Source organism: Syngnathus typhle, linkage group LG6, assembly GCF_033458585.1.
Source record: "Syngnathus typhle isolate RoL2023-S1 ecotype Sweden linkage group LG6, RoL_Styp_1.0, whole genome shotgun sequence".
Taxonomy (NCBI): domain Eukaryota; kingdom Metazoa; phylum Chordata; class Actinopteri; order Syngnathiformes; family Syngnathidae; genus Syngnathus; species Syngnathus typhle.
The window spans coordinates 10,502,478-10,528,498 of NC_083743.1; the positions used below are offsets into that span (position 1 = coordinate 10,502,478).

Here is a 26,021-nt window from a genome sequence, read left to right on the forward strand (position 1 = left end):
ATGTCTTATGAGTGTAGAAGAACCGCGCAGCCGCAGCTCTGCATTCAAGTGGTCTGCGATACTACATGACGATACTGATGCCAATACCTTTTATGGACAAGTAACAGACGCTGTTGCGGCTCATTCTGCTAAATAAAAATAAAGATACGTGTAAATACACTCAGTTAACTAAATTAATTTCAATAAGGATTTGATATCTAAGTACAGTATTGATATAATTTTGAAATGCAGTAAGATCAATACCACCAGTGTTATTATGAAAGTTTTTGATATTTGTACATGGTCGCAGTGTTACAAGTGCTACTTTAAATCATGGGTATTGACATATGAGAAGGGTTATGTATATCGACACTCGGTATCGATCCTTAACTCACTATAAGCGAGACATTTAAGTGCGGCGCATTCCTGTGCACGGTGCCGGCGAAGGAAGACTCACGGGCGGGGAGACACCACGGGACGCCTCGCAGGGGGAGCCGGAGGAGCTCACCCCAAAGCAAAACTCACGTCAGACCGCGAGGAGCTCGGTGAGGGGGCGGGATTCATCAGTGACCTGCACGCGGTTTGAGGGCCGAGGGAGCGGAGATGTCGGAGCTTCTGTTGAGCGTGCTCGGGGAGCGGCTTGTCAACCGCGAGAAAGCCGAGGTGGACGTGCAGGCGCTGGGTGAACGGGTGTCGCTGCTCGGCCTGTTCTTCGGCTGCAGCCTGAACGCGCCGTGCCGGCAGTTTAACGGCAGCCTGTGTGACTTCTACGGCCGCTTCAAGCAGACTTCGGAGCACCGAGACCAGCTGGAGGTGGTGTTCGTCTCGTCGGACCAGGAGCAGAAGCAGTGGCAGGACTTTTTGCAGGAGATGCCCTGGCCCGCCTTGCCATTCAAAGACAGACACAAAAAGGTAAGAAGTGGACAATTTCCAAGCATGGGCGTTTTTATATGCATGTATAGATTGCAGACAATCTGGTTCCCCTCAACCTAATCAAATAGAAAACTTGTACGGTTCCATTCGAAACTTAGAGCTTTGGGGCCTCGTTATTTGCTTATTCTTCATGCCCGCAACATTTTTATTTTCTATACAACAGTCAGCATTGACAATAATGCAACGTAATGAACAACACACGATTGTTTTATTATGATGATGCCTTCACGCTTGCAATACTGAGATGGTTCACGCGCTAAAATCATCATTTAAAACGTCCTAAGGCTAAATTTTAATTGAAACAAAGTATTTGATGTAATTTATTGTACATTTTTAAATCAACACTTTTTTTTTCTCTCTATGGGTGAAATGATATTATTGGTTGGCTACTCTAGTTACTGTCACCCAGTACTTATTGGACTTGCATATTTAATATTTTTTAGAGGAATTTAATTGTTAGAACAACGATTACTATTTTCTTCACTGACTAGAAGCACAATACAATTAAATTACCACACATTTTATTGTAATTTTTTTTTTTTTATAAATGACAAACTAAAATGGCTTGGTAACAATAGAGGGGGAAAAGCATAGCATTGTGCACAAATGATAAGGCCTGTACAAATAGTTACTATTTAGCTTCAAGCAATTCCCAATTAAATAATACAATAATTACTTTGATTCTTTACTTAATGATACACAAATACTATTGTGAATTTTTTAGCAAATAACTACTTCAACTGTCCCTTTTCATTTGTCAGGTGTAAGTAGGAACTGTGTGATTTTGTGCTGCTCTTCATTTTTTGTACAGTTCAATACGCAGTGATGGTTTTTAATTGAGTCCAGCATTAAGGGGGGTCACACTGCAAATCTGTTAAGTCATTGTTGTTGTCCAGCTTGAAAGCAGAAGTACCTCCACCACTATTGCGCAGACTTGTTATTGAATATGTGGCAGAAATCTGTGTTATCAACAGAAGAGCCATTGTGGAAGAATGTAGCCGGTTTCCTGCTGGACATAAGCAATGTCCGCTCCACACACAGGCCTGCATCGCTGGTTGTAGGGTGTTTTTTCTTCTTTTTTTGCCTTTTGTTGTATTCAGATGTAACAATCAGTAATATTTCAAACATGTGACATTTCCACAACATAACAATTTTTTAAAATTACATTACTAAACAATAACATTATTTATCAATAATTTACTCTTCTGATTTTGTATTTTGTCATTTTTAATTGTGGTCACTATAATAAAATATTAAATTTAAGAACACCATTATATATATATTTTTTTTTTATTAATTTTTTTTTATTCTCCATATTGGCGCCCCTGTTAGTGTCATAAAATAAAGTGTGTGATATTAGCATAGCCAGTCAGCGGTTGTTGTAGTTGACCCAATGGTCATGTGACCACCTCAGGCCTCCTGCCAGACTCTGTTTTCTTCAGCTCAGCTCCAGCACAGCAATTTATCGTCTATTGTTTACACCACCGCCCAGCACCCCCCTTCTGGAATCTCACACTGTACCTCCTCTCCCTGCTGTGGGCTCTGCCTTCACTATCCCCCCTCACACACACACGCACACACAACACGGAAGGTTATCTGGGGTTATCCATTCAAGCCTTCCCTCTGCGGGAAACATTAGTCATTCGGTATGTTTACATCCAGTAAAGAAAGCTGTACTAGTGCACTCAATCAATTAAAACCAGGTTTAAAAATGGGGTTTAAAAAAAAAAATCAGCTGGAACTTGTAATCATGAAATTTGTTAAGCATGTCTGTCACGAGTACATCCACAAAAAAAGTCTCAAGAAGCCGTGTGTGAAAATACACAGGAAGTCCACCATTTTAGTCTAAAGAAGGTGTCATTTTGGCCATTTTCAAAGGTCCTTCACAGACTGACTCATTTTAGAGATTTTGTCACGTCGCTTGGCGTCGTTATCGGGTTCCGCTGACGCGACGACACACACGGGCCGGTTGACTGGTTCTCCCCTGAAGCCGTTTTGAACTTTGGTAGGCATATCTATCATAAGTAAACACAAAAACAAACCAAAACCAGTTGGCAATTTTGATTTGAAGCAACCATTTTGGGGTAATTTTTGTCAATTCAGGGGTCTTTTAAAGATGAACTTTTTCTATAGTTGTGGAAAGGGACATGAGGTGGAATAAATTATGTAATCATTATTTTTATTACTGTTAATTTGTATTTGTATAATTGCTCATGGTTTATGACTTTATGTGATATTTTCAGTTGTATTGTTTGTAAAGCGTTTTGTTACAGCAAAAGCCGTGGTGAAAGCTGAGATGTAATATGTATATTGCTTGACCCCAGTGAGGAATAGTCGTCCAGAGAATGAATCAATGAATGAATATTTGATCTTATGTCCAGCATCTGCAGATGATTTTCAAAATACTCTACAAATGAAATAATGAAGTCGGCTGTTTTGGTTATTACTTTAAGTGGCTCTTTTCTAGGCTCTTTCCCCTGCAAAAACATCTGGATATTTTTGTCTGATTTGCTACCAAATTTGACACACAAAGGCAAGCTGTCTGCTTGTTGGCATTGCCTTACCATGATGGATTCATTCTACTGGGGCGTCGTGTGTGAGTCAATTAGAAGCCGCGGCCAACGGAGTGACTGGTGCAGTGGGCACTTTCATCTGGGCATTCAGCAAGAGAAAGGCGTTCTTGTTCGAGTCCGGACCGCCGGACGTCTATTGTGGGGGCACAAGCAGAGGCCCACATGGTACCACCATGGTGCCGCCATGGAGGCTCAAGGAGTGCCAACTGCACTGCAGCATGGCCGCAGTGCCCCAGTTGAAGCAGCTGAAGCAGTTAATGTTTATGTTATTAAAAGCAACCAATAATCCATCTTAAGATCATCATGGCCTTTAGCTCAGTTATTATTTTTCTTATAACTGCACGCACACCTTGGGGAGAGTAAAACTATTTGCATATGGATTATTGAATAATTTCCTTTATTTTATAAGGAGTGTAATACAGCAGCATCTGCAGCCGTATGCCCCGAAATAAACTGATACTTTTGTCGCAACAAAATGGATTCATTCAAATTTCCCCATTGAACATCTTTCACATTAATGTGTATGAGTCACACCATTCTCTGAGTTGGCTGTACATGAGCTAAACAAATGGAGATGCTCTTACAAGAAGTGCACTTGTTTATGTGTCTTTCAATGAATGCAATGGCTCCTCTTGCCTGTTTTTTGTCATAACTGCTACTGGGCAGTGGGCACATTAGAAAAAAAAAAAAACCAGAATGGCTTGAACTAGTCCACAGATAACTGGTAGAAATAAACAGTTATCCACTAAATCAAAAATAATGTTAAGTTCACCCATCACACCTGTATGTATATTCAAAATTCTGTTAAAATGTTTTATTGCGAAGTGGAGTAAATGGCTGGCGAGTGTAAAGAGCCAACCCCCTGCTGAGGCGCTCTCAGCCGCCTTGTCGGGGGGCTAATCGCCGCTTCGATTGGTCTTTTCTCGCCCAATCTGTTCACGCGGCGTGGTGATGTGGCGTCCATGTTGCATGAAAGGCTTTCATCAGCTTAAGCCTGTTGTAAGGAGCAGCAAAGGTCTCATCCTCTGAGGACTCACACACAAGCGTATGGCCAATTAAAGACAGTGGTTCTAACAAAGAAACACACACACACAGCTTAGTACTGAATTACAGTAGTACTTGGAATTATCAATGGATGAATGAACTTTTGATGACTGCAGTTACTTATTATAATCGACAACTTAGACAATAGAAATGAACACAATAAATACACAAAGGTCCATGGGATCCTTTTTCATTTTAGTAGCTCACCTGGATATCACTCGCCACCTGCTTATGTTAATAGCATAGCTGTTGTGTTGATAGCAGCAGGTATGCTTTTCAGCTCTGATGAGTATGACAACTTCTGTGGTGACCGCAGTGCGGCATCATCCAGAGTGCTTGTATTTAATCACAGTCAAATGCTCTTGTGCACATGACCTGCTGCAAGAATAAAGCGGATTCAAAAGGAGAAAGCATAAAAAATGTTTCTTGTGGGGAATGTTGGCCTAATTCCATTTGATATGTGAAGTCAGGCTTTTACACGCTGGCCATCCAAGCCTGTTCCTGATTTTCTGCTAGTTCGCTGTCCTATCCGTAAGACACAGATGCAGAGTCAGAGCTAGGAGTGTCCTGATCTGATATTGATATCTGATATCGGTCCGATATCACCTAAAAAAAAGTTTCTGTTGCCATCATGTTAGAATTCATATACAAGCAGTGCATTCAAGACTCCGCTCATACACTAAGCATATAATCAGTCCTGTTGATATTGTTTCAGATCGGTATCGGACAGTACTCTAGGCAATATCGATATTGTATTGGAAGTGAAAAAGTTCATTACCAGTACAAGTGATGCGCTAGCTATTAACTTGTACAATTGTATATCACGAATAGTAGCGCGCAGTTTGTTTTGTCATTTTGTAGACAATTGCAAAATCCCGCTTCAGCAAGTTCTGTCCAAAAGACACAGGGACTTAAAGGTGTTTTCATCGCATCCCCTTGTTGCTTCAGGTGTGCAGAAGAGGAAAGACGTCATCATTATCATCATCAAGATGTTTTCACAGGTTCTTCCTGTGGTGCAAAGTGATGGCGTATGTTTATGAAGTTGTCATTTCCCAAAGATAAGAGATTGGACCATGTAGCACACTGTGTTTTTCAACAAAAGTTCTATACGCTTGACTTTCGAGCCAAGGTAAACACGGTCGTTTGGCAGTGGCCTTGAAAGTGCAGGATGTTATTCCAGCAAAATATAGTGTGTGTTCACTGATGTGTGTGCCGAGGTAGCAGATCAGACAGCGGCAGACCCTGCTTTTTCATGAAATATTAGCCCATGCTAACTTTCTGGCATCTGCGAAACACATTCGGTCAGTTGATCTTCAAGCTCCGCTATTTCCCTTCCATTATGGGAATTTTGAGTTGCTTTTGACTATGAAACCAAGCACAATATTTTTAATCAGGCGGAACTGAAAGCCAGAAGAGTCGCATACCTTTTGTATTTGTTCTCTGAAGTGCATGGATGAAAAAGATCTTTTATCCTGTAATCTGAAGTTTGATGTTCAGGATCTTTATTTAGATTTACTTAGTCCACACTATCTAAATACATACATAAACAACTCTATTTCATTTTTACATTTGTATGTTTGTATGGATCCAGCATCAAGACAAAAAGACATTGGGTCCGAACGAACGAATTGATTAACTTTTGATTTGTGGAAATTGTGAATGGATTTAACCCAGATTAAGATTAGTGTTTTAATATTCTGGACATAGCTCAAAGGTAATTTAAGGACTTGGATAAAATTTGCTCAACATGAGTCGTACAGATTTTGAGTCAAAATTTGACATACATACATAAAGATTAATCAATTTTGTTGCTTCCATATGACAGCGATATATTGTCGAATAATTACCAGCAAGGAGATTTGATTAAATAATGAAACCCTCAGAGATCTTTTATACTACTTTTGTGTAACTATTCCACATTTATAACAACAAAGGACCGGTAACAATGAACATTTGATATCTAAGATGCTATCTTTACACATCCCGCAGGGAAACACGCTAGCATTTGTTGTTTGTGAAGTGTTTCGGATGATGGCCGGCACAGTATAACGCCAGTGGCACACAGTCGAGCTGACAACTGAGAAGCGACATCCTGGTCTTTTGTGTGTGTGTGTGGCGGGCAGCTGTAAGCGGATGCTGGATATAATTGCTGCCGCATGCCCGTTTAGTCGACTGCGTTGAGATGCAGCTGTCTCTTTTGTCCGTGCAAAGAATTTCAAAGTCGTGACTTGGAGAGCTTTTTTTTTTAAAAATGAAAGCTACTTTGCAGGATTTCCCCTAGAATTTCAAAACATTTACAATTCCCATGTCATATGAAATCAGAACAGACCATCGGAATAATTGTCAAACCCCCAGAGTCGTTTTTTCGGCTTCCTCTTAGTGACACAAGGAGGACAGGACTATCAAAGTGGGTCAGGTTTCTGTGTCATGCACTGGCATATTCACATCTCATTTGTGTGTGATTGGCAGAGGTGGCGAAAGAGCAAAAAGCAAGAAAGAACAAGTTCTAAAAGTAAGATCTGAGTTCTCTGCAAATGTGTATTTCTTGGAATCTCCTTTTGTTTTTGTGAGCGACCATCTTGGAAATTGGAGTTTGCCCAGTTGTTTGCACTGATGATGAACCAGAAAAAGTGTTGAGTGCAAAGCTGGACTGTCCCTGTATGTCAAACTTAAAACTATATCTTGATTTAGACCAATATTCATCTCATCTGAAAGTTATTACTTTTTTCTATTCATTTTAACATTTAACCTTAACCAAAACAAAAATTTCACATTTAATGCTGGGACACCATCAGCAACGTCGGTTGTTCTAGTACGAGCAAGGCAAATGTTTGTCGTAGTAAATGGCTAAAGTAGAGGAACTATAATCAAAAAGAAACACAGCGTTCCTAATCCACGGACGGCAGAAAAAGCCATCTTCTTCATTTTGAGTCTTGCCAACAGTTTAGAAGTGAGCTTATATTGCCGTTTTACCTTTTGTAGTGTTTTAGTTCGTGGGCATGTTTCCATTTTGACTGAATAGCACTCCTGGACTTTTTCTCAGTGTCCCACAAAAGAGCCTCATAATCCTCATTATACCACTCTTTTACTTACCGCTCTTGACCCCCGTTGCTCCACTGTGTTGTCATCAGTGACCCATGAGAACCGAAGCAAATTCATTCAGTAACCTCAACATTTGGTCAAGCCTTGTGGAGTTGACTTGTTAGAATTGTGTTTTATGGCAGAGTCGTCAAACTCCTTCGCCATGATTCACCCACGTGCAATGACAAAATCGCAAATTTCTCTCAATTTGACATTGCCATTCACAGTTTTTAGCAAATCAATATCTAGGCCACCAGAAAACGGCCAAACTTACCCTAAAATGGACACAGTTGATTGACTTCCAGCTTTGTGGGTCTGCTCATGAATCATAATAGACAAGCATGTCAAACGCAACTATACTAAGTTTCATGTCGTGTAAAACAACAAAATAAAATTCCTGGATGTTCTACCAAGATGATGACCAAATGGGATGAAACTGCCTTTAGGGCAAAATGGTAATTGTAGCTCACGTGAGGAGGGGGCTCTCCCAAGGTATAAATGGTTGAATGTGGTGACCCTGCTTTTTGTTCTTGCTCTGCTTTCAGTACATCTGCTCTGCTTCATTCTGAGCAGAACATGGTGTAGTGATCCACTTGAAACAAGTCAGTGCTTAGGGGGAGTTTAATCATTAGTCGAAAGGAGGAAGTGGCAGCAAGATGAGCATTTGTGCTTTTTCCAGGTGACGTCTGGCAGGAAGTGTGTGTGCGTGTGTCTGTGGCTGTGAGCGCATTGTTGCGGAATGCTGCTCTCCCGGAGCGCCTCATCAAGATCCCACCATGCTGAAAGAAAGACCCCCCAGGGGAGAGGTGGGGGGCTCTTTATTGAGCATCAATGCAGAGATTGACTTCAGTGTGGAAATTTACCAGAGCAGGCTGCAATCTGAGCTCGTATCATAATGTGTGCGAGAAGCAGCTCAAGGCTCATTACCGTTATCTCCGTCGGCCCTGTATGACATTAAGCACTTTTCTCTTTTCAATTTTCTGACTTGACGTTTAATAGAAGTGTGACAGAAGCTACCTTATTATACCTTGAAGACTGTTCCGTATTCTGTTCTGTATCTTTCTTAATAGGAATAACGAACAAGAATGTGTGGCAACAAATTTAATATTTAATATAACAACAATATTTTGACTTGCGTATTCTAACAACGTTGAGGTATCGGGTGAAGAATGTTAATGTGGGCCGCCTTGGCTTTCTTTAAATTATAGCCCTTGGCTGATTCTGGTGCATCTACGGAAATGTTCATTGATGTACACTGTCCCTGTCAAATAAACTAAAAAAAATCCCATATATGGCCCTTGCAAGAAAAAGTTTGAAGATCCCTGGATTAAGAAGTAAAGATAAAAATGCAATTATTAGCTTGACGATCCCTTCTGGTGGCCTTTATGTCCCTCCGACCCCAACACACGGTTGTCTTGTTTGGCTCTGTTCTTTCTACCCGGCGAGACGTGTATTCCGGCAAAAAAAGCCCTTGTTCCTGCTTGTACGCATTACACCGAGTGCCACTCAGCAGTCTGCTGGCAGCGGTCAATCCTGTTAGTGTGGAACAGCGACCAATTAGATCCGCTATGCATCTGGCCTCTACGTTTGTATAATGTCACTGGAACACCATGACTGCGAGCGGGCTACAGCAAGAGCACAATGGACTGTAGAGGAACAACTTTGTTTACAGTCTGATGTTGCTATGGCAACGGAATGTCTCATTGGAGAAGTCGTAACCGACAATTCAGTTGATGATTGACATGCTAGCATGTACAGAATTCAGTACTGGTATCATCTTTTTACGTTTTTCTTTTTTTTTGTTGGCAGGAAACATAATTTTTCCATTTTATTTTTCACAAGAAATGGAAGGTATGAAGTACACAAGGCCGTCAGTCTGACAGTACTATCTCATGATCACAAACATGACATTGTTTAAACTTAATTGGAACAGGGAGTACAAAAAATAACCTTGGTTAATAAACCGCATGCTGGCTATGGAGAAGTTGCGTAGAGGGCACACGGTGATCAGTGTACAGGCTTGTCTAACCTCAAACTAATACCCAACATCAAGCTTTCTCATTGTGATTACAAAAATTGTAGTCCATGATTCAGAACGCAGTTCTTTGACTAACACTGCAGCTGCTGCCATAGACCAGACCTGGCTGTTTCATGATCAATGTTGCTTCAATTGTTTACTGAAAAAAATTAAATAGCCTATGTGAGCCGCAGGCTACTTGAGGAGAGTTTATACAGAGTAGAACATGGAATGCACTACACTAGGTCTTTGGACCAACACACTTGTATTGTACTAAACATGGAGCCGCCTGGCAATCACAAACATACTTACAATTGTTTACTGGGAAACAGTAACATCCACAATTGTCCATTCATCCAAGTCTTTTTACTCACTGTAGTTATTGTATGGTTACTACTGTGTTAATTGATAGGACTATGGTACCCTCTGTGTCAATATACACATAATCGTGAATAATGACATGCATAATTAAAACTAGCTTCTGAGGTTAATTGGCAAGCAGGTCATGCCGTGTTGAAGAATCTTTGGTCAAATGAGCCAACCACATGGATGTACTTCCTTCTTTGTATGGAGCAAGAAAAAGTGGGTCACATTTTGCGAGCACAATCCAATTTTCCACATTGGGACAAATAGGACTTCACGCCCCTCGCCTTCACTTTCCATTCGTACGACAGGAATTATTCAGAGGCAGTGTGACTGGCTATTGTTCAGCACCACGCATTCCTCGCTGGTTGGGCCCCGATGGATAAAAAGCAGGCTGATGTCTATCTCGGCCCTGAGGGATGAAGTCTTACTATGTGGCAGATTGATTACCCGCATAATGTCTTTAGGGCCAGCACCGCATCCTTGCCGCCGAGTTGTGTCACTATTTCCAAAAAATAAATCACTCTTCATTTCGAATTGACATGGAAATATGGAGCAGCGCCATTAATGTGTCCATAAAGTCGATATATGAATGTTATAAAACACATGGAGAGTAGCCACTCGCTTGTTATTCTTAGCAGCCTGCTTTTAGCGATGACTGATGGACTAAAGTAAAATTAAAAAAAAAAGCTAAAAATCATGTTGTAAAAAAAAAAAGTGTTGAAAGACAAATCATAAATACTGTGACCTAAAGTCTAACTGTGTCTATTGTGAAATAATACATGGCTAGTGACGTATAAAAAGTTGTAATTATCATACATGATGCAAATCGAGGGCCATAGCTCCAGCTCTTATGCTGATAGCTACCTTGGTGGCACAAGTCCTTTGTGAACTGATGCAGCGAGCCCAAATGCTTTTTTTGTGTGCGTGTCTGCCTTGTGCCTCGTTATTTATAGTGAGTAAAGCCTCAGAACATTCCGGGCTCCCACAGACCGTGCACGTCCTCTTTGTGGGCACCCTCAAGAAAAACAAAAAGGGAAATATGCTTCCGATGGTCATTGTTTATTCTTATTTCTTCTTTGTTGGTTATCTTTTTTTACCAGTGCCTTTTGTTTAATTTTCTGTTGTTTTACGACTCATTTGTGACCTACCACAAGTCACGTTGGGTCAGTCTTAACTTCCTCTTAAGCAGAGCATTCCTCACTTTAATGCTATTGCCTACTTTGGAAAGTTCGTTTTTTTTTCCCTGACCACTTCGCCTGGAAAATATGAATTATTTTTCACCGATTAGACACAAGGGTCATTTTTATTTTGTTGCATTTAATTATGACTACATGCTCAAAAAGTAAGGTGCTTTCCAAACGTGCTTTTTCCGAAGAGAGCAAAACATTTTCAACACTTAAGATTGGTCATTTATAAAAAAAATAATAATAAAATAACACCCACCCATGTCACTTAACCAGGAGTAAAGGTTTATGAAACAATTGTGACCCAACATTGTAGACTCAAGCAGAATTCCAAAACCATCACATTTCAGGAAACCAAAAAACTCCTTGTTTGTTTAGTAATTAATATTGTATTGTCAAAGAGAGCAGGCCGTTTTTGACGCTTCATATTAGTAGAAAATTTGCAAAAATAACACACACCTATGGACTGAAAAAGAATCTTTTGGCCATAATCTTAGAAAAAAGGGTTTTGAATGAAGGACATGCAAGCCCTCTTAGAGGGATTAAAAGCATGGATTGGATTTTCCCTCATGAAGCCCAATTATACTCCTGTACATAGTAAGTGAAGGAAATCCTTTCATGTGCATTCCTCATCACCACCACATTGACAATTTCAACCAACATTCTAGCGTGTGCCGCCTGTCAGAAGCAAACCCCTAATTTGGAACCCTAACCCAAGATTAAAATTCTAACTTGAACCCATAACCCTTGTTTGAAACGCTATTGAAGCCGCACTTGAGTCTTTGGAAGGCGATGCATGAGGTGGGCTGAACGTGGAAACAGGCATGCAGGAGGCAAACAGATGTGAGGGTTTAACAAGGGGAGGTAAGGGCTGAACGAGCGGGCATAAAATGTCACTTGATGCCGTGATGTTACTGGGTCCTGGTAATGCACACACAGCTAACATCCTGGCCCTAACAAAAGGATAGCCCGCCTGCATTGTGAGTGGAAAAGCAAAGCAATGTGACATGCCTATAAATAAAGTAGGTTTGAATGCAGGTTGACATACTAAGCCTTGGAGCTCTCTGTGTGCTCTTTTTTTTATGACAAGCAGAGAACTGTGTCACTGTGATTTATGAGGCGAGGTCCACTATGGGAAGAGGACAAAAAGTGGGTTACCATTATGACATCCATTTCATGATGTATCAGCTGTTTGTGGAAAATATGCTTTGTTTAATACTGGCTTGAAACCCTGATTTGAAATGTTAATGATTGCTTTAAAAGTCAAACCCTGTTTTTGAATCCCAGTCCTTGTTAGAAACCATAACACAGCCTGAACTCCCTAGCTTAATTTGAAATTCAATCCTCAGTCCTGTCTTGAAACCCTATTATAAACCCCCCAATTTAGTCTTGAAATCTCAATTTGACAAGATCACAGTGACTTGAAAGCCTAACTTGAACCCTTAATCCTCGTTTGATACTTTGTTTTATAATCCAAATTCAAAATCATAACACTGCATCAATTGAAACCCTAATTAAAAACCCTATCTTGTCTTGATACCCAATTCCTGTCTTCAAACCCTAATTTGAATATCTAAGTCTGCCTTGAAACCATATCTTTAAAAAACTAGTCCTTGTTTAAAACCCTAATGCAGAGTTGAACCCCTAATTTGAAACCCTAAATCAGTTGAACCCATATCTTGAAGCCTTAATGAACTCGTAACCCTGACTTTAAACCCTAAATTGAAACCCTAATTTGAAAGCCTAAATTAAGCTGAAATTCTCTGAAACTGTGCAATATGAAACCCTAAGACAAGTTTAAAACCCTAATTTAAAACCATAACCTTTGTTCAAACCTTAATTTGAAATTCTGAGTTCAAAACCAAGCCTTTCAAAGTCTTGAAACCCTCTAGTCTAGCCGCATAATTAAATGTGTCCGTCAATCGTTGCAACTGTAAATTAATTTTTGTTTTTCAAATGATCGCTCGCTGCCGCGATTCAGCTCAAAAGCTAAAAGCGTGTGAAATGTTCGCCTTTTAAAGTGACATCAATATTCATGTGTTGTGATGTCGAGAGCATGCGAGGAGGAGGAGGAGGAGGAGGAGGAGGAGGAGGAGGAGGAGGAGGAGGAGGAGGAGGAGGAGGAGGAGGAGGAGGAGGAGGAGGAGGAGGAGGAGGAGGAGGAGGAATGGGGGGCTTAAGATTCAGGGTCAAATGGAGGTCATGGCATGGAAGCTTTCCAACCCACCCCCACCCTCTTCTTGTGGAGTCTCCCGTGTGTGTGCGTGCGTGCGTGTGTGTGTAAATGTGCGTGTGCCTAAAATGAATGCTGACTGCGCCTAATTGAGCGGCAAACCGTGCAAATGAAGCTCATTAATGTGTTTTGTGCGATTATTAAATTGTCATGAAGTCATAAACGAGGCCACGTTAGGTTTTTACACCAACTGCTTTTCTTTTCAGCCTTTTACGTGTTATCTGCTCGTGTTACTGCCGGCAGACAAAGAATGCACCTGGCTTTCCAAGCCACGAGTTGGCCCACCACACTCGGGCCTGAAGTAATACATGGAGAGCCTCCAGCTGATCCAGACAAAACTCAAACCGTGGGTCAGTTTCAGCTGGTCCAGAGCAGGCCTTATTTCTATCTTCTAAGGACAATTTTAATCACTTGATGTAATTAACCAAATATAGCTTTTGATTTTTCTTTTTCCAACTAGCAAATTGTGTTTTAATGTTACAATTTTGCACACAAGGGAGTGGAGATGGGTCATGTGGACAAACACGAAATCTGCTCACCGACACATCTGCGACTATGCGAGGGTCGACTATAATCAATATTGACCTTGAGAAAACATATCTTTAGTTTGAAACCCCAAAAGCGGCTCAAACACTATCTTCCAATCTTACTTCTCACAGAGCCCTCGGTCCCGCGCACCTCCACCCTCCCCACTGGCCCGTTTCAAATAGTTTCCACATTACTGTGCATGTAACCCTTTTCATGCTCTTTGTGATCAAACTGAGGAACAAAGAGCAGATAAGCGCAAAGAATATTAAACCCGCTGCCTTTGTGGCTGCAGGTTGCCTCACAATGCAGCACATGGCCGCTGAGAGCTTTTGTACTCTTTTATTCCTCCCCCCTTGCCCTTTTTTTTAAAGTCCATTAAAAGTGGTCTCTATACAAAAGCAAAGTTTAGCGCCTCTATTCAATCAGGTTGCTTTTGTGCCCGCACACAAGGCTGCACGGAGGTGGTGCACCTCCATTTTTTTCCCCCCCAAGCACCCTGACATTCTAGCACCTGTTTCCCGTCACAAAACCATTAATTTATCACTGAATTATTAAGCGGGGGGAGCGCACACAATACACGCTCTTTTGGCACTGAAGGGTGTTGGAGGGGGGTTGCCGTGGCAACAGGAGCAATGGTAAAGGTGGCGAGACAGGGGATGGGGGGAAAAGGGGAGTCATCATCATTGAAAAATGCAATCGCCGCTTTCCCGCCCAGTCAAATGAGCGGGATTAATCAAAGATGCAGCGAGAGCGGGGCAATCCCCTGCATGATAGCGCTCGGATCGACGGCATGCTTCAAGAAGATGACAAGTGAAGAACGTGATGAGATGGAGTTCCAAAAGGTTAAACATTGTATCCGTCCCTGGGGAGGCCAGCGGCTAGGATCTGAAGTGGTAGCACGTGCTAGCAGAAGAGGTGTCAGGCGGATCCTTCCTTTTGTAACCGTGACGAGCCATTTTTGTGTCCGGCCTATTTAAGGGGTGAGCATGAGTGGGGAACGGTGCTATACATTGGAGCTGAACAATAAATCAAATTCCAATCGACATCAAAGTGTAGTAGAATGCAATTTTCAAATCCAAAAGATTACAATGGGCTTGATTGGTGGAATTTGGGGGAATTGTTAGAGGTAACACTTAAAAATTGAACGTTACAGTCTTGACTCGCACTAAGTTAACATCTATAATTGAAGTACAGATAAATTGACTTTCATATTAATTATCATTTTAGAGTAAGCCAAGCCTGCAGGACCAAAACATTTATGTTCAATAAGTCTGATTATTTGTTATAATACAGAATAGATTCATTTATTACCTGTTTAACAAAAATACATGGGAAATACCTTAAGTATAAAATGATCATAAACTTGATGTATACAAATCTTGCAATTGCATTAAAAGTCTGTGTGGGGGAGAAAGTTAGTCCGGCAAAGCTTTTAGCTGCCTTTTTATCAGCTCCCTGTCCTTGTGCAGTCTCTTTGCTTCTGACTTAAAACTGTTCCCTTTTGTGGTGAGAGAAATTGTCATCGCTAGGAATTTAATTGTCTCAATATGCGGCGCCACAACAACTATAAATGTGGATTTCATCGAGGTCTGCCTGAAAGCTTAAGCTTAACAATAAAATGTTCATCGTATTGCTATGGCCTTGACGAAAGCAGTCATTTGTACAAGTGAAGTGACATTTTGTAGATGACAAAAGTATATTTCATCTAGCTGTCATTGTTTTCTTTAGAATTGATGCTTTGGTTCCTTTGGAGACATGATGCTGTATTTATTGCTTTGCTCGTAATAGCATCCAATGAAATGATGCTTGTGGAGGTGGCAGTGGATCAATACGGCATGGGATTGTTCTCGCTTATCATCTCCTGGAGGGACTCTCACTCTGAGAGCTATTGTCTGTGCTCTCTGTCTTGTGTCCGAGTGGTTTGAGGGCAGAAAACGCTGAGCTGTGTGTTTAAAAATGGAAGACAGTATTTTTTCCCCCTTTGGTGTGTTTGCAGATGAAACTGTGGAACAAGTACAAGGTGACCAGCATCCCGTCACTGGTGTTCGTGGACGCAGCCACGGGGAAGGTGGTCTGTCGGAACGGTCTGCTGGTGGTCAGGGACGATCCCAAAGGTGAGCCTACGTGATAGCCCATTTGTGGTGCACTGTCAGTCTGCTGCTTTTCCTGATGTTTTATGTTGTAAGCTGCTCCCATGTTGCTCTCAAGCATGCTTCTTTTTCCAGATTGTTTTGGGGACACTTTAAATTTGTTCATCTTTTTCTAAGATCTTGTAACTTGCATGGTCTCATTCCGCGCTTTCCTTTTTGGCTTTTGTGTAGCACATTCTAGTCTTCTTTTCTTTTCTTTTCTTTTTACTTTTCTGTCTCCGTGCTACTTTTTTCAGGCCTATGTGTCACACTCTGCTGTCACTCCTCTCACTCTGCTCACACTGCTGCTTTTTCTGCCTTTCGTCACACTATGAAACTATGCTTCGTTTTCAGGATTGGGTAATGTACAAGCCTGTCGTGCTTTTCCTCTTTCTGCGATCATTTCTCAAGGTTTTGCCAGTACTCTGCCGTTTCATTTTGTCCCTTCCCTCATCATGTACCTCTTTTTCAGGCTTTTGTGTAGCACACTGCCGTCAAGTATTAAGATTACCATAACATTTACATTAATTTCCATGCCTTCGTGGCTGTAATGGTGCACTAAAAAGCGATTAGTCATGTGAGAGAATTGCATGCTAAAGGCGACACAGTGGACATCCAGAGTGGATTTCTTTTCTTTTTGACAGCTTTTACTGTCTCTGCTAATGAAAGCCAGAACAAGCCTGCGGTGCTATTTGCATGATTCATTAACTGCGCTTGTAAACGAGTTGGCGGTGGGGAGGACATAAATCTCCAGCTATAGTACAGACAATTCATTAGTACAGTTTTTTACATATGTATTTTTTAGTTTCTGGGATTGGTTTTCCTTGGGGTTTTTTATGGGGTCAGCAGGATTTTTCCACATTTATTTCAAATTAATTTATTAATTCATCATTTTTATTCGCCCCCAAAAGAATATACTTAACTGATACAATTGCCAAATAAACATGTCAACAAATTATATACAATAGCCACAAATACATAATTTATTTACTCAACATAAATAGCAACAGATTAAGAAAGATAATCTAATAACAAATAATGAAAAACAGAATTATAACAAAAAAAATGTAAAAATGACTCCATTAAATGTGTGTGCGTGTGCATGCGTTTTACTCCATTTATGGCAAGTGAAAAATTAGACAGCCAGGCATGATTGGATAATAATAGTACATCAGTGAAGAGTAAAAGTAGCTGGTGAGTCCGTCAAAAATATTCTCTGTACAATCTCCCCTTTTTCAGGCAAGGAATAAAATACAAAGACAACTTTTTGGTGTTTCCCAGTAAATAATCGTATGTCGATCACCACAAAAAAGCGAATGTGTCGTAAAAGTGTGACAGTAGTTGGTGTGCAAGTCAGAAGATCTTATACGTCTGCACTGTTCCTCCTTTTCATTGGAAGGATTAAACTAGCGAGACAATTCTTGATGTTTCACTGTACAAAATGTGACGTTTATTATCATGAGCTGGCTCCACGTTTATTCGAAGTGTGACAGCAGCTGCCATGTTATGGGTGTAGGAATGATGGTGGCGAACATTCTCCGTATGGATGAAAAGGCTGGCTGGAGTGCCTGCTGCCAGTGTGAAAGTGGCCTTTTAGCTTCAGGACCACAATGAGCGGCTGTTGCGCTGCAGACGTGTCATTCCTGCCTAATGAAGGCTCGCTCATAAAGACGCCATTATGAAGCGGCCATACAGGCCTTTATTTAGGATTACGTCCACCGCCCCCGCCCTCCCTGTAGAACTCCACTTTCTGGTGCCTGAGGCTAACAATGACGATGCCATGAAAAGGAAGTGAAAGAATGACCCAGAGCTGGAAAGGAGGAGAGATGAACTGCCTCACATCTCACATGATTTGACCTATCTAGATCCAATTTGATGGGGTTGTTTAGACTAATTTGAACTAGAGATTTGTTTGATTGCTACCATAATAGAATAATATAATATAATAGAGAATAATAGAAAACACAAATTAAATTTGGATTTTTAGAATCTATTCTTAATATTTAAGCAACATTCACGTCAAACTCATCAAAACATCCAAACAGATATTATCACAATGTGCGGTAGCCTCTGCAAAGTCAGAAAATTGTTTTTGATGGTTAAGGAAACATGTTTGTTATTAATCTTCAAAGACTCTCAATAGACGTTAATGTTTTGTCTTCATCCAGTGAGTAATCTTAAATGTTTAGTGTTTTCCAGACCTTGGTGAAGTGCTGACACATTCAAATAACTTGAATGGCTCCAAAAGACTTTTCCCACAGTGTGGAAATTTGCAATTCTCATCCTTAGATTTCCACAGAGTTCCTTCCCCTTCGTTTATTGGTCAATCCATTGACGTACAACTGTTTGAACTGATCATGGAATCTGCTCTTGTTTAGAAATGCCTCCCACTTTCCAAACGTTTGCAAATCTAAATCGCTCATTCTTAAGTTCCTTGGACTTTTAAGTATTGGGCAATCTCTTTTATGTGCAATTGTTTTCATTGATGCTGCCTTATAATGAATGTCATCCCCTGTCTCTCTTCATAGGTTTGGAGTTCCCCTGGGGGCCCAAGCCATTTGCAGAGGTGGTGGCGGGTCCTCTGCTCAGGAGCAACAGGCAGTCGATCGACAGTGCTTGCCTGGAGGGGCACTACGTCGGGGTCTACTTCTCGGCACACTGGGTAACCTTTTTATTTTTTTATTTTAAACTACAAAGCATTTCTACTTGAATCCCAACACTGGCGGGGAGGCACTGGGCCCAATTGGCCCTGAATCTGCCAGAACCAGAAAGCCTCTAGTGAAGGATTGACTCACCCAAACCACAATCCCACATGACATGAAGATAAGGCAGTTCTGTCATATACTGTAAAGCACCTCCAAGTGGTGAAAAAGTCTAATTGCAAGATTTGGCAACGGTTGTAGATTGGTTGAGGGAGGATAAGTCCATAACTGTGAAGAAAAAAAAACAAGCCGAGGAGTAAAATAATCAAATTCACAACCTTGTGAATTTTCTTTGCTCCTCTTTGCACAACACTGTTAAAAAATCTTTTTTTGAAGAAGAAAATATTGATTACTCCATGACTATGAAATACAAAGTCTATTTGTTTGATATCTTTTAGTGTCCACCATGCCGCAGTTTGACACGAGTGTTGGTGGAGTCGTATCGCACAGTCAAAGAGTCGGGTCAAAAGTTTGAGATTGTGTTTGTCAGCGCTGACAGGTGAGATACCTTATACAGTCTACTATATGGTGTCCATTTATTGAGACGCACTCATAATTTATCCTTCCCGTAGGTCTGAGGAGTCTTTCCAGCAGTACTTCAGCGAAATGCCCTGGTTGGCAGTGCCGTATTCAGACGAGGCTCGACGCTCGCGGCTCAACAGGCTGTTTGGGATTCAAGGTAAGCATCTCTCACAGAGCACACCCAAGTGATTTTATTTTCTCTTTGGGTTGCATGCCAAAGTTTGAACTACAAATTAGCTTCTTCCTTTTCCCCCCCGCACCATGGTGTCTATTCTGCCCTCCTTAAGCTTGCTGTATGCAGTTTAGAAGTAAAGCATTTCTCTAATAACCCAATCTACGATAGCACAGGCGTCAAAGCCGAGGCCCGGGGGCCGGATACGGCCCGTCACGTCATTTTATGTGCCTCGCGAAAACAAAATGCGCATCGACTACATGTGTCAATACTAAATCAACAAATCGTCTTCCCTTTTAAAAAAATAAAGCTATCCCTAGCAATTTTTGTCACCATTAATCTTTTTAAAATATTATACGGTTTCTACATTTTATGTAATAGACAGCCTCTGATTTCAAAACTAGTTATTCATCGGTTGGTTATGTAGCCTGTATATACTAATATGAGGCGTTCATACATTTATTTGCGTTGACAGTAGTAATGGCCCTCCGCAGGAAACTATGACTACGATGTGGCCCACAATAAAAATGAGTTTGACATCCCTGCTATAGCATCCACTCTTACATTTTCAAGGTAGACTTCTTCTTGTCAGAATTGCATTGCAGCTCGGAATTTTTATGAGCTCCTGGATTTGATCTGTCATCATGTTTGCGCTTCTACACTCCTCACTCATTCCCTGCCTGGAATAAGTGAGGGGAGGGGGGGTTTGGTACTTTTTCTTGCAAAGCATGTGAGGAATGCACAGAGATGTCAACACTGCACCCCCCCTCCCCACCATCTACCCACCCTGGCCTGCCTTCAGTCCACATGAGCAGACAGGATGAACTGTGACGCTTGCTCCGGCTGTGCTCCTGCATCCCGGCTGTTTCTGATAAAGCTGACAGATTGTGATCACAGAAATCACAAGCAGCGCTACAGGGAACATTCCGTGCAGGGAGTCCACTTTTTTTAACTCTGTGACTTTTTCAGTTTGGATCAGTCCAGGCTCTACTACAAATCAACCACTCACCTGCGAGCCTATTGCGGAAGAGGAATATAATAAAATGGATGGATCCAAAATACACTTGATGTTTGTCTTCTTGCATGACATAAAGGGGTGGTCTAATTTTAGACTGCACAATATAGAAAACACAAATTGTGTTCTTTGCACTTAAACAGATGTTTACGGAACATTAGTGCAACAAGTATGCCGTCAAGAAAATGAGCCATTATCCGCCGTTGTCTTGTAATGCACTTTCTCGCTCCCCAGGTATCCCCACCCTGATCCTGTTAGACACCGAGGGTCACGTGATCACGCGACAGGGCCGCGTGGAGGTGCTGAATGACCCCGAGTGCCGACTGTTCCCGTGGCACCCTCGCCCCGTGCTGGAGCTCAGCGAGGCGAACGCCGCTCAGCTTCATGAGGGACCATGCCTCGTCCTCTTTGTGGGTGAGTCGGAAGCCCTTTAAATATTTGTCAAATCTTTCATGCAGCCCACCTGTCTAGTACGCACATTTCCTATTTGGTAGCGGTCAAACAAAATGTCTAGGACAATTACTAACTGTTTGAAGGATCCCTAAAAATGACTAAAATGGATGCTCTAAAGTGTAGAGCATCCATTTTAGTTTAGAGTCTAAACCAAAATGGCAGATTTCCAGACTTGGCTTCTTGAGACGTTTTGAGTCTACACTTTTAGATTAGAGTAGAATAGTATAAGTTGACCCTTGACCCTTTATTGTTTTCTGCTACTCGGGGGTACACCTTCCCTGGCTGACGACATTCAATTAGAATTCATCTTCCAATAAGCTTGCATGGACCAAAATGCCAAGGGCTGACATTTCAAACCGCTAAAAACTCAACTTTACTAGCTTTTTTTATTTATTTATTTATTTTTATTTTTTAGCACAAATGTCATGTGAAGTGCAGTATGGATAGTAAAACAATTATACTTTTGTCATCATTTCTTTGAGGATTTTTGAAGTGCTCTTTCCATAGTTTTCCATGTTTTTATATACTTTGAGTGACAAAAGAATATTAATTTACTTTAATGTTACAAGAGCACCATCATTTTCATATTTAGAATTACACATGGAAAGCAAGTGTTTCAATGAAATACGGATTTATTTATTTTAAAGTCACAGAGGGTCGAAGCAAAAGGATGAAAGCGCTACATGTGGCTTTCACGTCTTGTGGTTGAAGGCCCCTTGTCAAGTATGAGTGGTGCAAATTTGGTAGCAATCACGTAAAATCTAGGTCAAGTTCATCATTGAAGTATGCCAAAATGGTCGGCTTCCTGTGTGTTTTCAAAAAGGGCTTCCTGAAACTTGTGTGCACATATAGTCAACATGTCTTCCAAATTTTTGAAGAAGCCAGAGTATTTTGCAGGTACTGGCTAAATTCAACGTCCCCCTGATATGTGTCGAGGTCAAACTGTATAGCAAAACAAGACGTGGACCATCTGTTGTTCTCTTCAGACGCAGAGGAGGAGGGCGAGCTGGAGCCGGCCAAGGAGCTAATCCGGCCCATCGCTGAGAAGCTGATGATTAAGTATAAAGCCAAGGAGGAGGAGACGCCGCTGCTCTTCTTTGTGGCCGGAGAGGTGAGGAAAAGAAAACGTCCCTTCAATAATGGGGTGAATGGTATTTAGCGCACAATTGCAAAAGAGCAACATTGGCTGAAGTAAATATGAGAGCAGTGGTAGGTCATTTGTAGTTTACACTTTGTATTTCACTCTATCTTCTTAAAAAAAAACTTCTTCAGATCATTTGCTTTGAAGCAACTCCCCACCTCCACCTTCGAATTTCAGCCTTTAGAACTCCAAATTGAATGTCTGATAACCGCCGCTGTGCACTGAAGAAATAAAGTGATCAGTAAGAATTCCATCAAAAAAAGTAGGCTTGAATAATTAATTAAATTCAAATTATCATTGCAATGTGGCAGAATGTAATTTTCACAATCCCACCCACAGTGTAGAAGTGTCATAAAGTTACTGTAATAAGATCTTCCCTTCCATAGTAATGATCTCCATCTTGCGATAGAAATAATCCAGGAAGGGAGGGTGGATCTGTCTGCAGTCCGTCGAGATTTAAATGTCCTGGTTTTATGAACCAAAACCATATGCCAAATCAGATATTTTACATCCACAAAGCCTTCAGTTCATTTCCTGTCTTTACCCCCGCTGCCTGTTTTCTGAAGTCTTCTTAAGCTGAGCAGTGATTGGTTACGATACCATGCCCCAACTGTGATGTCATTTTCAGTCGATAGCAAGTGGCAAAATGTCCGAACCTGAGATTAATTTAAAACGGGTGGATTTTGCTGCTTAACTCGTATTCTACGTTCTCAATATTAATCAGAATGCCGTGTTTAGACTAATGGGAGCATATACAACATATTATTGTAAAGAAAAGTTTGGGGTTGACTTTCTCTTTGAAGGGTCATAACACCCTGACACTGTACTTTTCTTTGAGGGAGACTAATGGCAGATCATTGCTGCCGCTTACAGGATACGACAGGCCTTAAATATCTTCATTGTCTCTGCAGGATGACATGAGCGACTCCTTGCGTGATTACACCAATCTGCCAGAGGCTGCGCCGCTGCTCACCATCCTGGACATGTCAGCGCGAGCCAAATACGTGCGCGATGTGGAGGAAATCACGCCGGACGTGGTGGAGCAGTTTGTCGACGACTTCCTGGCAGACAAGCTCAAACCCGATCCCATCTGAGACAGGGAGTCCTAATATGGACGAGAATGGGACTCTTCACAATCATCATTAATGCACTCCTGCGTCATCATTCAATTTTTACTAGTTTAACTTTTTTTACTCTCTCTGTCTCCTGTGGTGCCTTGCATTGACTCTATAGCCCCTACAGTTAATATATACAAATATTCTCTTGTTTTTCCACATTATGACATTAATAAATACCATTTCTGGATTCTAGCGAAGCCCAGCGGACCTACTTATCACTGACATCTTTCTTACATCTGCACCATGGAGCATTGAAAACAAAAGAAAAAAAGAATAAAGTGATTGCATTTTTTGTTTCTGTTGTACAAGCTGGCATTTATTGCAACTACTAACAAAAGGAGCCGGGGATTTACTTTTTTGCACTGGGTTGTTGTATTAGTGGTTGTCATGAATAAGGGGAGAAGTAGTGTACTTCAATTTTCTGCATGGACTGCTGTCTATTTAGGCTTCTGCAATGTGAAAGACATTGTGCGTGCCTCTCCTTTGCTGAATTTAAAGACAATGAGTGGAGCCGTTTCAATTGGCCAGGAAACAAGCTGGCAGTGTTCACTCCCATTATGGCGCAATTCCCCCTTTCTTCCTTCACCTACGTATCTACAAAACTACAACTTCTTAAAACACTGCACTTTGCGCTGGGAACACAATTAGGACCCTATGAAGGCTCAAGCAAGGTTCAAATGATTGATTTGGGTAGTATTTTAAAGCAAAAATAATTACTCGAGAAAAGTGCTTGAATTATAACATTTAATTTTGAAGTTCAGTTCATATGACAATGCCAAACATTATGAAAGGCGTTGTCCAGCGTTGTTTCTCCGCTTCTTTCCGGAGTTCTGCGTGGAGTTCAACAATTGCTTTCTACCCTCAAACAACAGGATGCTGGCCGCCATGGCAGAGTTCAGGCTGTCTACGTGGGGAACCATGGGAACAAAAAGTCTACATCCCGCCTTCTTTTCTGCCAGTTGAAGCGCCTCTACGCTAATCCCGTACGTCTCTCCGCCAACCACTAAGGCAACTGGACTCCGTGCCCAGTCATTGTGGTACGCTGCAGCATCAACTTTGGGCAGGGAGAGTTCCTCCTCGTCACTGTCGGACTCTTCAAGGTGGGAATCCCGGTGAGCGCGTGTTGTGCTGATCCAGCCGAAATCACTGGGTTTGTGGGAGGAGTTAACTTCCAGGCTTTTCTGAGTGTCAGCTACATAGACACCCACGTGCTCAGGGAGGTGATCTTCCACTTCTTCCCAGGTCAAACTGGGATGAATGGGAAGGTGGAAGTGGGCACCCATCGCCGCTCGCAGAACTTTGGGCTCCCAGATGTCAACGCAGCCTGGAGGTGGAGCGAAACGTATTATTTTATAGAAAAATACAATTTTAATACTTTGAGTGACACCTTTAGTGAGCAGCACTTGGTGGCAGCCAGCAGCAGCGGCACATCTCAGCATGGTGCCCAAGTTTCCAGGGTCTCTGATGTTGTTGCATATGAGTGAGAGAGGCACAGAGTGTTTGCTGGCCTCAAATCTTAGTCGAGACGCGTCAGGACGAGAAAATATACCTGCAAACACAAACAAAGACAAATCAGCAACATTGCAGAGATGCAAAGTAGTATTAGGGCCATACTGCAAAAATAGAACTCTCTGTAATATTGTTTGTGTAGTTATTTTTCTGTAGTTTTTTTTTAAGACACTCACCGATGACTCCTTGCGGGGCCACAAGGTCGGACCAGAGCTTGATGTCTTCAAACTTGACTTTGACAAGCGCTGCCCTCCTCAGCTTGTCCAAAGGAAGCTCACGTAAGCGCTCGAGGGTGCTGAAGAAGATGGTCTGAGGGACAGCGCCTGCGTTCAAAGCGTCACAGATCAGGCGACGACCCTCCAGGAGGACTTTGCCTTGCTGCTCCCGGAATGTTCTGGAACGGGCCACACTCACCAATCTCCTGCAAAGCAAATGACACAACGGTACCTCAATCAGTTGTACTTAAATCGTTAATTTTACTTTCAATTGGTAGCCCCAATTACAGATTTCAGAAAATGGTCATCGTGTGCTAATGATACTCACGCCAGTCTCTTATCTCCAGGCAAAGCCCTCTCAAAGGGGACTTCATCAGTTTCATTACTTTTAACTGTTGCTGATGATATTTGGCTATTCCTGGTCTTCAAATCACCTCTGTCTCCGGGATGCTGCTCTGCCCTCAATGGGACTTTTGCCTCTTTCTTCCCCGCCGAAATTGCCTGTTTTACGTCTCCTTTATGTTTTTCATTTTCTGGAAATATCACCCTAACCGGCTTCCTTCTTAATCCACGCACGTATCGTTTTGTTTCCACGCTGAAGATGTTCCCCCGTGACAAGAAAACAGCACGTTCCAAGGAGAAGAGGCACCTCATACGGCCGATGTAAGTCGCCATGCTGCTTTGTCTTCTTCTCTTTCCCTACCTGAATGTTATCGCCTAGTTAACTGACAGCGCCACCCAAAGTCTAGCGAAGGTTTACTGGTACTGCTCGAAACAACTCTGTGTACGATTTAATATTTAATCACCGCGTTAAGTTATGACATCGTCTGCAAAATAATCACCCGTTTTAGTGTAATGTGCTTTTAGTGAGATTATTTTTTAATTAACTATTTTAATTAATTTCACTGAGTAAATGAGTTTTACATACTAAGGTTAGTATTTCATTGATTTAATATTAAAATAATATCACAAATCAAACGTATGTAATGTTTTTAATAACACTCGCTGTTTTCTCCAGATGAATGAATCCTCGAGATAATTTTTTTTTTTTTTTATAAAATTTTGAAATATTCAATCAATCAAATATAAGTTATATAAATATTAAAT

General features: G+C 41.5%; 2 protein-coding genes across 2 annotated transcripts; one reads left to right on the forward strand and one right to left on the reverse strand.

The window, feature by feature from the left end:
* The first annotated feature begins 379 nt into the window (after positions 1-379).
* On the forward strand, positions 380-23,486 carry nxn (nucleoredoxin). The gene is made up of 8 exons (XM_061280853.1): positions 380-891; positions 15,935-16,052; positions 18,596-18,729; positions 19,168-19,268; positions 19,342-19,448; positions 20,713-20,892; positions 21,918-22,042; positions 22,984-23,486. The coding sequence occupies exons 1-8, from the start codon at positions 583-585 to the stop codon at positions 23,164-23,166; spliced, it is 1,257 nt and encodes a 418-aa protein (XP_061136837.1). The 5' UTR covers positions 380-582; the 3' UTR covers positions 23,167-23,486.
* A 434-nt stretch (positions 23,487-23,920) lies between these two features.
* On the reverse strand, positions 23,921-25,621 carry mrm3a (mitochondrial rRNA methyltransferase 3a). Its single transcript, XM_061280852.1, has 4 exons — positions 25,243-25,621; positions 24,876-25,120; positions 24,578-24,739; positions 23,921-24,514 (listed from the first exon to the last, which is right to left on the reverse strand). The coding sequence occupies exons 1-4, from the start codon at positions 25,587-25,589 to the stop codon at positions 23,973-23,975; spliced, it is 1,296 nt and encodes a 431-aa protein (XP_061136836.1). The 5' UTR covers positions 25,590-25,621; the 3' UTR covers positions 23,921-23,972.
* Positions 25,622-26,021: the final 400 nt, after the last annotated feature.